We start from the raw sequence: 15,358 nt of genomic DNA on the forward strand, positions 1-15,358 counted from the left end.
CGAGCGGTCTAAAGTGTTCTCAGTTACTGATCACTGCCATCTCACCTCTGTCTGCCTGGGTCGAGTCTCGGATTCAGCCAATGTGGGTATGCGAGAAAGCTTGCCAGTAACTTCTCGTGGGTCGGTGGTTCTTTCCGGGGTTTTCTCCGGGTTCTTCTTCCACCATTAATACTGACCGCCACGTATAGCTTATCCTGTGCTGAAAATTGGCGTTAAACCCTACAACAACAACAGGCACGGTCACTAGTGACAGCATTTTCACTTTCACTTTCACAATCACCAGTGACTTTGTCACTGTTTTCATTTTCACTTTTACAGTAGATTGTTTCACGATCAGACATACTATTTATCAAATGCCTTACACGTGTATTCACAATCTTTTTTGTTTCGTATTCGTAAGATAATTATGATCTAATTTGTTTCAATCGCGCGTGCGAGAGAAACGAATATTTCAACTTCTGTATCTTTGACTGTCGCCAAGGATTGTAACATAGATTGTTAAATCAGCTTAATGTATCTGTATTTTACTGATAGTGTATATCTATCTTCATATTTTCGTTGTTGAAATGATTCAAAATCACAAATAATTTTCTCAGGATCAGAAATTTTTATACCAAAATTATGTAATCTTTGAATTTCATAAATATGGAGGATCACAAATGTGTAATGATTTAATGAATTTATGAAACAGGTTAAATAATGTCCAGCTTTTGCGAGCCTTGGCTCGCAAAGCTGGACATTATTCAACAAGTTTCATAAATCTAATATTAATTCTTGACCGATTTAAGATTCTTTTTATCGCATAGTTTTTATTTCAGTGTAAATTATTTAGATAGAAAGAAGAACGAATAAATTCGTTCATTCTGACAGACTGTGCACCTTTCATTTGTTGTGCATGAAATATAGTCCCAAACAAAGTTGAACTAGTAAAAGTAGATTGTACATTTTTACAAACTATAAATCAAATAAAAAAAAATTTCCATCAGAATAAACAGAACACTTTATAATGACAAAATTTTTTTTCAAAACAGAATGATTAATGCGATGTGATGCCACATTGATACGGTAAATAGTAGTCCTAGTGTACATGTTTACCCTAAAATGTCACTTGCAGAACTAAACGTTACGTTGTTGCGATTTTTATGTGAAATAGGATTACTGGATGCAGAAATTCCCACATTTACTGCAATGTATTCGTGACCGGATATTTACAGTATTTGACTGGAACTATATACTGTACAGAAGACGTAAACAAATTTCTTTTTGAGTCGGATTTGCATCCCATATATACTGCGTAAAGATGCTGTTGTTGGATAAAGTCCTGTCAGTTAGGAGACCCATTTATGTCCAAATTCTTCTGTGAACATAGGTAAGTTTATTTACTTATGTAAGTTAACATTTAAACCACGCTTGTATATACGGTGGATTCTAAATCTATGTTACAGATATAGTACCGCTCCCTCTACCCACACCGTCATCAAATAAGCAATACCCTTAGTTTTACTTATTGTTGTTCTTGTCTTGTAGTTTTACGCCATGTTTCTCATTATGATATTGTTATACATGACATAACAAACCCATGTAGGGGTAACATATCCATATTCAGACACACGAGATAATGTTTCCTAAATTTCCTTTCACGAGGCGAGTTAAAAATGGCAGCCAAAAATGTTCATTCAAAACCAACGACTAAAGAAGGCGTGGTTAAAAACGTCTTCCCACGATTCCAGCCAATCAGTAAAGAGGATATTGCACAATAATTTCATGGCCTTATTTGGACCAATCAGAATCACATAAAGTGATACTTTAACATGTGGTAATATTTTAAGTATGAAACTGCACATACTATAGGAAAACGATACCTACTATGTGATAAAATAGCATTAATATCTGTTTAAAAGAATATTCCTCAAGCAGTAATATATAAGGACGACACAGCAGTTGTACAGTATAGCTCAGACACAACAAACGAATGTTTTACTTACCTGCTTACTCCATGAAAATAGTTGCTGAATGACCACGAAGAAAAATCATGGTTGCTTTTTATAATCGTTATATCTAGAACGGTTTGGGAATTTCCAAAATAACTCATTACGTATTTCTGTTTGGAATTTTTTAGAACAGTTTTGGAATTCCGTGTAGGCGTTATAACGAGTATACTTCAATTTAAATATATATTTGTCTTAATTATAATATGGAAGAGTTTGACAGATTATCTACAATCGAACCTTCTAAAGCTAGATTCGGTCTTGACAGAAGAACCCCTGACTTGCCGAGGCGAGCTCTGGTTGATCCGACGAAAACTGATTAACAGTATTCTTGACTCCAAGAACAAAATTTCGCGGTGATGGTTCAGCTCATGTTTGGTCAACATTCAGAATCATGCGTAATACCGAAGGTGTTATCGATGCTACAACGACAGACCAACGAGTGGCGACGATTATTAATTATCTCGATAATCAAAGATATTTTTAGAGTAAAATTTCTTGCGGAGGAGCTAGACGATACTTGGATTATCCGTGACAAACGTGACCCAGTCCATCTTCCCACTGGAAATATTGTTACGTTAAATAAAAATTCCAAACCAGGAATGTTGAGGTATTGACAAACGTATTATGAACGAGCGTATCCTGTGACTGCAGTTATTTATGCAATATATCCGCCGAATAATAAACTTAGTGTTGATGATCTCAAACCCATGAAATTTTCAAAGCTAAATTGTGTAGCCGAGCGAATTGCAGAACATTTCACAAACGCGATACCGGGAAATGGTTTAACGGATCTAAGACGTAAAAAAAAAAAAAAAAATGGGTGGGCAGAAACATTTAAAGATACCAAAGCGTCTATCAAAGACGTCGGTGAACTAGGAAAGAAATTAAAATTTCCAATAATGATGAAACAATAATCGGGATATTTTGTACGAATCGAAATATAAATCGAAATAAGCTCCGATTGAGATTACTGATCATAATGCGCATGCGTGGACTTCGATTATAACAATATCTCCACGAAATCGAACTTTAAGTTATATAACGGTGATATGTTTGATTTTTATCAGAAATATCAGTAAAAGCGATCATGTATTCGTGCAGCTGTTCCAAAAGTTCCGATGATGGAATGTGTGATCATTTTGTACTGCCTAATGGAGATACTTATCGTACAGAATCTCTCCATGAAGAAATTAAAAATCTTGCGTTGAAATATACCCATGACGATACTGAACAATTACTGAGTAATGGATTTACCGTTCCGTCAGTTGCTGCTTTTTTTGGCTCAGAAGGAAATTTCATGGAAACCAACATGGTTCTAATTTCTTGAAGAAATGCAACACAGTTTCGTGTAATACAGCGGATTGTGGAATACCAGATACGATTATAAGGATGTTAGCTCGTTGATATAGTTACATGCTATCCTGGAAGCTTTCTTTGAATGGAAGAATGATCTAAATACTTTAAGAGATTTGGAAATCCAACACATGAGGTGACCAGAATTACGATCAACAGACTCTTAACAGATTTTGACCTGACTGTATTCGCTTATATCGAGTCATTAGAATTTGCACCGAACAATCTTCATCCCATTGTCGCTGTTTGGTTTGGAAAACGTTTTAGCGAACGAGGTTAGGCTCCAACAGTTTTATTACGATATATGCTTGATGCAAAAATATTGATATCGTTGATTGTAAGTGAAGCAATTATATCATAACAGTAACCCTAGTCCGCAGAAACAAGTTTGGTTACCACAAAAAAATATTATGATGTGAAATTCCTGATATAACTGATTTTGAGAATACAATCGCAAAAGACCGTGGCAGTAAAATAATTGGCAAATTTACTCAAGGAGGATCATATGATCATAAACGACATTGTACAAGATTAATTATAGACGATGCTGAGTTAGATTTTATGATTGTTGATACAACGAATAGAAACATATTATAAGTGGAAGTAATGTTAACTTATTGGAAGGAACTAAATTAGGTACAATTGTGAGTTACACTGATGGTGAGTCACCGCAGTTTACTATTTTAAGATTTTTAATGCTTGCGTACGTTTCTATAAATTTATTATCGATGATAAATAGATTTCCTGATGCCGCTGTTTCAGTCGCCACAGATTCATTTTATATCAATAAAAAAATATAGGATTGCATCTTGGGGCAAACGGAGAATAAAACAAGAAAAGATACTTAGTTATTCTGAATCTGACGACGTTCAAATTAAAGATATTTATACCAAAAATAATTAAATATCAAAATTGTAATCAGCACCATCGGTATATGATCCTGAGACCAGACATAAGACTGTTTATCTTAATGGACCAGGAGATTCTGGTAAAACAACACATGTGCTCTAATTATTTCGTGGACTTGATATAATTGTGTTAACCCCTACACATAGACTCGCCAGAGAAATGAACGAACGAGGAGTTAAATCTCATACTTGTCACAGCTTCTTCCGATGGAAGGGAGATACATGGACTCCTGAACGAATGGGTGAAAAATATATTCCAAAAATTATTATCTGGGATGAAATATGTATAGTGTCGCTGGAGACATTACAAATATTTATTGCTTGGTTGTTGACAAAAAAAATACTGCTGTTATCATGTGTGCCGATCATGGTCAACCGACACCTTTTGTTGGATTGTCTCCACATAAATGGTTGAAAAAGCTTGTAGATTATTATGAGGAAATAACTGATGATAATAGAGCGCTTGATCCAGAATTAAGAGAGTTAAAAAAAATTAATCAGACTACAACCAAATAAAATTCAGTGTGAAATAATGCGTAAGATAATTTCAGAATCTCCTATGAAGAATTTTTGGAATTTATGGAGACTACATGATTTGATAGTTGCGAGTAGAAAGATAGTTCGTGATACACTTCAACAACAATTATTTCTGTTACATAAGGAAATGTTTTCGAATCTACTCGTACCATTATGGTATCGACCGGTTGATACGCGACGGCAAAATATTGACGTTGAAATTCCAGGTTGCGGTAGTAAACAAAATCTTGTGTTAAATGATATTGTTTTAGTTCATGTCAGCGTTGTTGAGAGCCCGTTAACGATGAACAAAACTCCATGGACGTTAGGCTATGCTATTACGATTCATTCGTCACAAGGATTAACTATTTCGGATACTAATATTTGGATTGTTTTTGATCGTACCGAATGGTCAAATTTAGTTTATCTCGCAGTGTCTCGAATCAGAAGAATAACTTAGCTGCGGAGAGTTATCGTAGACTTCACAGAAAATAATAATCAAACTCGGGAAATTAACGATGATGTAGTAAAAATGTTTTAGTTATTTATAAACAGTGTGACAAAAAAATAAGCGCGACTTTGATCTCGATGCTGAATTTATCATGACGCTGAAACAACAACAAAATAATCATTGTGCGAGCTGTAACACAGTAATGTTGTGACAGTATTCAACTAATAATCCAAGACAGATTACCGTAGACAGAATTAAAAGTAGTCTTGGTCACACAAGTGAATATGTGATGCTGACCCGTCTTGAATGTAATCGACGTCGGGGCGCCAGTTCACAAAAGTGAACGCGGTGGTAATTGTGTGTCTTCAGGAATTACTTGTAATTATTCAGTACAAATCTGCGTTGAGGAGCAGTCGAATGTAGTCTGTAGATTGAGGGTCTACCCGCGGATCTGACCACACTGGAAATTGTGTGTGTCGACACGCTCCAAATAGGACCAGTTGCTCTTTTTTGTACCGCATTCAAGTTCACCAGGTTCATGTAAATATCTTACAATCACATTACCTAGTACTGGTTGTTTTGAGTCTTATGTCAGTTGTTAAGGCTTGAATAAACAATAACACAAGAGAGAGTGAAAACAGCAAGCTTTTAAAAATAAAATAATTCATTTCCCTGGAAAAATTCTGTAAAAATGAAGAAACAAAATTATGAACTTACGTTTTTTTTTAGAATCAAATCCAAAAAAATGATCAAAAAATATTCCGAGAATAAAATTTTAGTAGTCCTAATAACAAAATGTTCTACTGATTTCACGTTCGAATCTCGACGAAAAATCCAAGATGGAAGACGATGACGTATACTACAATATGTAGTGTTGAAGTCTACAGTTCCTTGTAGAAATAAGATTTATCACTCCGATTTCTGATAGCTGAATAAATTTTTATAAAAAGTACTTTCCTTGTTCCACAATATTACATGAGCACACGTATTTTCCAGAATAATAACAGAATTAATCCTTTTGAATCCAAGTAATTTGAAATAACTCCAAACAGCACAACATACAACTAACAGTTTAACAGTCTAGCTTCTACTGAGATTAATTCTCCAAAACACGGGTTACGTCATCATCTTCTGGAAGTTTATAGAAGCAAATACTTGTTGCAGATCACGTTTACCCAGTGTGATCCTGACGAAAACCAATCATTTGTACCATTATATCTTAAAGACAAAGTCCCATCATGACCTTGGAAACAACCAATCATTTTAAAATAAATCAGAACTTGTTTACGAAGGTTGCTAAAAATTCTGAAACAAGGTCAAGATTTAGATCAACACCTGGTGTTTGCTAACAGTCAAGGTCAAACCATTTTCTAAAAAAGTATCATCTCTAGTGAATAAATTTACATTACAATATCATGTAATGAAAAATCCAAAAATTTAAAACTAACAAACAATTAAATTGAAATAAATATATATTAAATCAGATGCAATTAAATCAAATATGCATAACATGAGAAGGAGTCATGTCGTTGTATTTGTATATGTTTTTTGTGATCGCATTAATGGGTTTCATAGAAATTGCACGAGTAATTTCATTTTTTAAAGCAGCTATTACACTCGGTAGTCTTGCAACCTATTCACGAGATCTCATATCTTTCTGAACTATTTCCTTCGCATACTGATATCCAAATAACCGCTCAGCAAATGTTCGATTAAGTCGTTCAACGATTGATTGATCGCGATGAATTGCAGTACGTTCTCGTCTGATTTTAACGTTGTTTTATCATCATAGATGATACTGCATCAATAAATTCCATGCCAGGATCAACCTGTAGCAACTGTGGCCACCGCAAAGGTCCTTATTGATGAATTCGGTCAAACGCAGATGCAAATCAGTTGCTGTTATAGTTGATAGTGGTTCTGCTTCTTTATATCTACTTGCAACGTCAACGACAGTCAACGCATATTTGTATGTGCATGATTGACGTCTACGTATTTTAATAGTATCATGTGGTAAAAACAAAATATCTGCTTGATGAACTTCATTGAGAGTGCTGACATCAAAATGTACATACTGATTTTGTTAAGGTGGTGGCAGATAAATTTGCCATATTGCCTGTTGTGCTAACCAATTTGCAGCAACAGAACGTGTGACATTTTCTGAATCAGTAAGTTTGCTAATCGCTGCTCTACCCCTCCAGTATCCTCTTGGGCTATACTAAATCGATTCAATAATAATAATAATAATAATAATAATAATAATAATAATAATAAACGGTTGATTATTTACCGGCCCCAATAATAGTTTACCTTTCATCGCGGATTTTACTAGGAAGCTAGCAAGTTTTTCTCTGAGAGAATTATTTTTATGGCATTTAACGAGTGAATCAACTTCACATCTGCAATATGTCGTTGTTGTAAATCCTTATTTTTGTACGTTACATCCTGAACGCGACATGCTTGGTCAATAGCATTTATTGGATACTCTCCAGGACTTGGTTGATCTCGCTCGTCAAGTCGGGTTCCAGGACCACAATAATTATATCCAGGAACATGTTTTTCTCCTTGGTATTTAGCTCATGGAGCTCCTTCTAATTTTCCCAGTGAAACAGCGATATGACCACCTGTTTTCCTTAAGCCAGTCAAACATCATCCAGCGCTACCAAATTCTATCAGAGCAGTTATCATAGGTCCATATGGGTCTGGTAAGACGCAGTTACTTAATCTGATAATGAGATGGCTCATGTGGGATAAGTTATATTTACTGGCACCATCCGTAGATGATCAACGATGCTACGATATGCTTAAACATTTTCATGAAAATGCAAAATGGTTGGACAAGGAAAGAAATGATATTATTGATTTTATCACCGATATTGATGAAGCCCCATCTGTAGATGACCTCAATGGATTTATTAACAATTTCGTAGTATACGATGATGTGATGCTGGACAAACAATCAAATCCAGTTCGGATATTTTCTCGAGGCAGACACAAAACACTGATTTTATATATGTTACTCAGCGATATACAAAAATACTTTAAATTATTATGTATAACAGCAATATTTTAGTTGTGTTTAATGGAGTCGATACAAATACTCTGCGAAATATTCATCAGACTTGGTGTTCTGGGGATATCGATATGATTAAGTTCAAAAACGTCTTTTCACGTGCGCAAGCTACCCCACAGGGATTTAACACGATAAATTAGCACGATCCTCGGTCGCGAGATCAAGTAGGTCTTGATAAAATGTTTGGTTAAGACATAGCAGCAGGGAGGGTGACGACCATCAGTGAGTGTCCGAGTGGGTAAACGAACACGGATGCAAATTTGAAAACACGAGCGACAAAGATAAAGTAACAAAAAGAGCTAACCCAATTAGAGAAAATCTCGGTCGGTTAGAGGCTTCGGTTTGACGTTATTGACCTTTTATTTTCATTGTTTTCGTATGAAGCTTTTTTTTCAAATAAGACTTGCTCCAAAATTAGTCTGTTCACTCTCCCTGTTGCTTCAATAAAATGTCTACAGAGGTATAGTTTCTTAAAAGCTGAAACATTAGGCACTCATTTGATATCATGCTGCAAACTGTTCTGTAAAGTAAAGCATAAGCAAAGTATTTTTAAAAAATACTCTGAATAAACTTTTGGCTTGGCATATGAATCACTTTTTGCAATTGACCTTGTACTATGTTCATTACAAACTTTAAACACTAAGATATTGTGATGCTAAATTATTCAAAACCAGCTTTACTATAAATATTCCTTGAGTGGCATCTGTCTAAAGGTGTCGAAAAGATATGCTTTATGTGTTAAGACTACCGTGATATGTAAAGTTGCCTGACTGCTCAGTAGAATTTCAGGGTTCTGCTCAAAGAATACAACATTATTCAGCTGATCTGACGACATACAATACTGTTATTGCCTCTCCATCAGAATGAAAAGTCACATCAAGTTGGGTTTTTCACTGGAAAACTTCTTGTGATGTCTAGTTAGTCCCAAATGAAAATGGTGACTATCGGACCTCAAACATGATATTTCCCAGTGTGACATGCTATAATTGGTATGCTCCTTTTTATGGACTTTATTGGTATTGATATGCCACTATTTTCTACCCTTTAGAATCCACAAAAGAAAGAAGAAAAAACTTCCCTTTTTCTACTTTTTATGATGTTTTGATCATATACTGCAAAAAAATTCATTTTACTTAAAACTGACATTTCGGTTCACATTAGTTGATATCTGGCTCATTCTCGAGTGATATAACACATAACAAAGAGAGAATGAACGCAGTTAGTACGTTTTTGCAATCTAACACCGTATTAATTTTCCAGGCAAATTTCAAAAGCTTGCTATGAGTAAATTTTGCTGGAGAAGATGGTTTTCAAGTTTCTTATTTTTTAAACATCTTAATTCTAGACTTTGTCCCAGTTTGACCATTTAAGATCAAACAAGTGCATATATTTCTTGGGCTGCCTATGAAAACTCTGAAGAACTGATTTTGTGTATCACAAAATTATATGACGTTTAAGGATTATTCACAGCACTTAGCATTGAACAAATTAAAAACTTAAATATAAATCTGATCTTTAGATTTGGTGTAGCACACATTTTGGTTTTTTAAAATTGATTTATGTTGTTGTTGTAGGGTTTAACACCATTTTTCGGCACAAGATAGGCTATACATGGCGGCCAGTATAACTGGTGGAGAAGAACCCTGGAAAAGCCCGGGAAGAACCACCGACCCACGAGAACCTACTGGCAGGAGTTCTCACGTACCCAAATTAGCCGAGCTTGAGGCTCGATCCCAAGCAGAGGTGAGATGGCACTGATCCGGAATGGTGAGCGCTTTAGACCATTCGGCCCTGGGTTTTGATTGAAGGCCAACCAGAAGGAATGTTTTAGCTCTTTTGGTCGTGGATGTGATAGCCATTTTTTTGTCATCCATATCTCTGTTGGCACAAAGTTGTTATTGCTGCTCCTCTTAAACTGTTTGGATGATTGCAATGAAACTTTACACACACACACACACACACACACACACACACACACACACACACGCACACACATACACACACACACATACACACACACACTATGTCCACAAACGTGAGCATCTTAAAAAACTTTATTGCTGCTTCTACTAAATGCATAGTCATATCAACAAGGGGTTTCACATTTATTTTGGTTATAACTGGTTCTAAATGAAAATATTGCAGATTGTCATCCAATATGACTCTCATGGCATATTAGGGGGATATTCACCAGAAGACTTCTTATGAAGTCTAGTTGGTTCTTAGAAAACGGTTACTCTTTAAAACATAATATAGCCACAACAGTGACCTTCTTGAAAATCTTCTTGCTGCTACTCCTAAATGGAAGGTCATATCGACATTGAAGTTTCACCAGCAGACTTCTTATGAGCTCAGATGGTTCTCGATAAAAATAGTGCCAATCTTACCTCCAATATGACTACTTCATTGGCCACCTTGAAAAGCATGCAATTGCAACTCGTGAACGGATGCTTATATTAACATATATTGATGCGCACATAGCACCGTCCAACGACCTTTGAACTTCGTCACGCGCTCGACATTAGTGTTAAAAATATTCTCGTTTTGGTTTATTTATAGTAATGTTTGAATGAATGCGTATTGAGAAAAAAAATTGTGTTGTTCTGGAATGGATGGATTTTGGTTTTCTGTTGATCCAACTCAGTTCTGCTTTTCTGCTTATGATGGACACGATTTTGTTGGGTCAGTTCATTGCAGTAAGGAGAATATGATTTCAGTTGGAAATGTAGTCGAAATTACAATAAAATTTCTGTTTGTATCAGGTTGTCCTTGACAAAGATCAGCTAAAGAAGACATATGTATATACCCTGTCAATTGCATGCTCGTTGTTGGAGGGATCCCAGCTATGACCTGTATCATATAGTGTATGTCTTCTATCACCAGCCCAACATTAGTTAAACGGTGAAAATTGCACAGTCGTTATTGTGTGAAAGTCCATTCAGCCAGCGAAAATAATACTTTTTCACAGTCTTGTTTTGTTGCCTCAGTGGGTCTTACTTTCCTACCAAAACCTTTCGTTGTCCTTTTTTTTCTTTTTCGAATTTAGTGATTTGACTGACTGATAAAATGGTACGTCTCTGATAGATATACGATAGCCATTGGCCTCATTATGCTGTTCTGTGCTATGTTTTATAGACCATAGATAGTACTGGTCATAGTCTGAACCATCCTGTTTGCAAAATGTTACGAATACTTATAGATAAGTGTTTAAATGATCAGAATGGTATTTTGAATTACTGCGTATCTCCCGTTTGTTGATGACATTGAAAATAGCACGTGCATTCGTTTGCTTGTTTGAAAGTTTCATTTGTGAATCATTTAACTCGTTCACATCGTTAACTTATCATCTCTGCTTTCAAATGGACGAAAGAGCTTGTTAAGTTCATCGACAAGCAAATTTAATAAACCGAAAGTTAAAGCGTGTACTAAATGACCGTACATTGTTTGTTTACAAAGTAGTTCCTAATGCACCATGCCCAGTATGAAAAGTTGCTACACGATTCTGACAATGTAAAGTAAACGGAGAAAAAAGGAGCATGTAATAATTATAGGTTACTGCATTTGTATGCGAAAATATGAACGAGTTTTTGGGAGTAATACTCCATGACCTTGGGAGTACAGTATTAGTACGGAAAAATAGTTAATATTTTCCCATATACATGCAGTAACCATTTTATTATATACTCGTCTTGTTTAAATACCTAAGGCTTAATAATAAAAGAACACAATAAAAGAAACAAAGTAATTGAATTTATGCTGTATTCAAAAATAAATAAATTACGGTAGATTCATCAGCACAAAGGAACAATATTAATTATCATGTAACACCGCCCAGCGACATATAATCTTCTTCGCGCGCTCGATATTAGTTTAAAAAGATCTTGTTTTGGTCTACTTAAAATTGAAATTTAGGGTCATATTTTGAATCAATACTCATTGAAACAACTTTTCCAATAGGTTTGGAATGGATGGATTTTGTTTTTCTATTGATCCAACTCAATTCGTTGCACATGTGATTTGAGCAGTGGAGGGAACAGCACTGAACCAACTGCGCCTCAGTTTCTGTTCTGTCATTGATTGTTTGGAATCATAATATGGGAAACATATTAATTCTTTTAAAAGAAATTATCAAACAGATGCCATGGAATATCACATTAATTTCGTTTTGAGTGCAACAAGGAGAATATGATTTCTGTTGGACATGAAGTTTAAATTACAGTTCAGTTTTTCGGTGTGTATCAAGTTTTAGAACCCATTACATGGGTCATGTAATTCTAATTTGCAGAACTAAGAAAGTCTATTTTGAGGAAATTCAAGTTACAAAAATGTAAGTATATTTATTGCCATTCTTATTACCAGCAATAGAAGATGTGTTTAAGCCTTGTCACTGTCATGCTTTCTGTTGGATTGACCATAGCTATGTACATGACCTATATGGCTTCCAGCGCTAACCGACATCCAAAGCGTTGTATCAAAAAAAAAAAAATAAAACATGGAAATTTTCAAAGCAGCAGATGTGTGACAGTCCCTTTAGCTGGCAGAAAATGACAATCCATTGTCTTCTCTGCTTATTGTCTCTGAGACTTTTAGTTATGTGCCTTAACCTTTAGTTGCCCTTTTTTTCTCGAATTAGGTGTTTTGAGTTACTTGTAAAATAGTACGCATTTAATGGATAAGCGATAGCCCTTGGCCTCAATATGCCTTTCTATATTTCTATAGACCCTAGAGAGCACAGGCAATAGTCCGAAGCATTAATGTGTAATACGTTACGAACATTTCGCCTAAGTAATTGTTTGAATAATCAGAATGGTACGTCAATAATACGTCTCTCATCTTTCTTGTGGACATTGCTAATATTACGTTCATTCATTTGCTTGCTTAAAAGTTTCATCTGTGACTCGGTGAACGTGTCCGCATCATTAACGTTATCATCTCTATTTTCAAATGGACGAAATAGCTTGTTTATTTAGTCCACAAACAAATCTAATAAACCAAAAGGTAGATCGCCTGATAAATGAGCGTCCTTTATTTGTTTACAATCAAAGTAGTTCTAAATGCATGATATTGTTTTGGACACGTGTCGTGCAATATGAAGCCGTACATTATGGAAAAATACTGCACTGTTCTGACAATATAAAGATAACGGAGAAAAAATAATGTAATAAGTAAACTTGTTATCACTATTCCTTTATCTGTTGTATTTCTAGAAAGATTTAAGCACATTCTATTCTTTTTCTGAGTGTTACCATTTTAGTAAGTTAGTTCTCCAACTGATATTTGTATACAGTATTTATAGGTTACTGCATTTGTATGGGAAATTATGAACGAGTTTTTGGGTGGAATACTGCACGACCTTGGGAGTGCAGTATATCCATCCGACAAAACGGGTTCATATTTTCCCATACAAATGCAGTAACCTTTTTATTATATGCTCATTTTCTTATTCTACCTAAGGCTTAATTATATAAACAAAATACACTACAAGAAACAAGGTAAATGAATGTATGCCGTATTCCAAACTAAATACACAAGCGCAGATTCATAATTACACAACAACAACATTATTAATGCGCACATAACTCCGCCCAGATAAATTTGAACTTAGTCGCGCGCTTGACATAACTTTCGAAAGAAAATGGCGTGTCTAGTTAAAATTGAATTTTGCAGTCATATTGTGAATGAATGCATATTGCAACAACTTTTCCATTTGATCTGGAATGAGTAGATTTTGGTATTTTGTTTCGATTCTACTAAAGTTCGTGTTTTTGGACTGGATTCATCTGTGCAAATTGTATATGAAATACATCGGATTGAAGGAACACCAGAGAAGCGTGTTTACATCTGCAAGTGTGTTTGTTCTGTCATTGACTATTTGAAATCATAATGTGGGGAAAATATGAAGTGTTTCAATTGCAATTATCAAAAAAAAATAAAAACGCTATTGAATTTAATGTTTATTTCATTTTGAGTGCGGTAAGGAAGATGTAATTGCACTTGGAATATAATCGAAATTACAGTACAATTTCGAAATGTGCAATCAAGCTTGAGAAATCATGACATGGCTCATGTAATTCGGATTTGCAGAACTAAGAAAGTACATTTTGAGGAAATTCTGGATGTAAAACTGTAAGTATATTTTTTGCCATTCTTATTACCAGCTAAAGGAGACAGTTTATGCCTTTATAGCTTGCATGTTATTTGTAGGTACCAGGCAATTTTATGAAATCTGGTGTCTATCGCTAAATCTGAAACAATGTATCAAAAAGTTAATGTGGAATGTAGCAAAGCAGTTGGTATGTTGCAGTCCACGAAACATTTGCTTCAGTTCATTCAGAAACAAATTTAATCAACCAAAACGTATTGCGCTACTATGCGAATGTGCATGATTTGTTTACAAAGTAGTTCCTAATACAAAATTGGGCACACGTGTATTGTGCTTGTTTCTTGGATGAACTGATTGCTCATCTGGTAATGGTATAGCGCATTCAGGTATAAATCTTCATATCTGAAAGTATAATGTGAGTGCCTTTATTTATGTGGCCATAAACTTTCGATTTAAAAAAATAACAGACATTCCTTTTTACATAATTTGACGGATTTGTCAATTAAATAATAATAAAAAAATGATTACAAGTTGAGCGACAATGCATTAGTCTCTATAAAAGATCATACCGACATTCAATACCATTCGTTAGGGAGTAAACAGGTTTTATCCCTTTTGCAACAATTCACTTCTTGATTTCTTAAGTTGTTCCTTGCTACGATCAAGCGTAAATACCGATATCATATTAAACACTAGTACCACCGACATTTTCTTCTTGCTAACAAGCATAATTCCTCTGCTGTATCTACATTACTTATATTTTTCTGTGTTCGTATAAACATATATCAGAAAAAAAGTTTTCAACTATTAGGAATTAGGCGCTAAAGCAAAGGCGATGGCGGGAAACTTATTTACTCGAAACAATCTTTGCAGTATTAAAAAAGTCTGTTAAAATTGAGTTTCACTCTCAACCATTTTCACAATGTTGTTGACAGTGAGTTAAAAAGCGGAAAATTTTAAGTA

The 15,358-nt window shown here is 34.9% G+C and overlaps 1 protein-coding gene across 1 annotated transcript in view; it reads left to right on the forward strand.

Annotated features, from left to right (window-relative positions):
• The first annotated feature begins 1,088 nt into the window (after positions 1-1,088).
• LOC149794078 (uncharacterized) overlaps positions 1,089-15,358 on the forward strand; it is a 177,209-nt gene continuing 162,939 nt past the window's right edge. The window contains exon 1 of the mRNA XM_089968031.1: positions 1,089-1,369. Coding sequence (XP_089824157.1) covers positions 1,344-1,369 — 26 coding nt within the window. The 5' untranslated portion in view covers positions 1,089-1,343. The remainder of the gene's footprint in view (positions 1,370-15,358) is intronic.

The sequence above is a fragment of the Sinohyriopsis cumingii genome, chromosome 8 (genome assembly GCF_028554795.1).
Source record: "Sinohyriopsis cumingii isolate HCF-2022 chromosome 8, ASM2855479v2, whole genome shotgun sequence".
Classification (NCBI taxonomy): Eukaryota; Metazoa; Mollusca; class Bivalvia; order Unionida; family Unionidae; genus Sinohyriopsis; species Sinohyriopsis cumingii.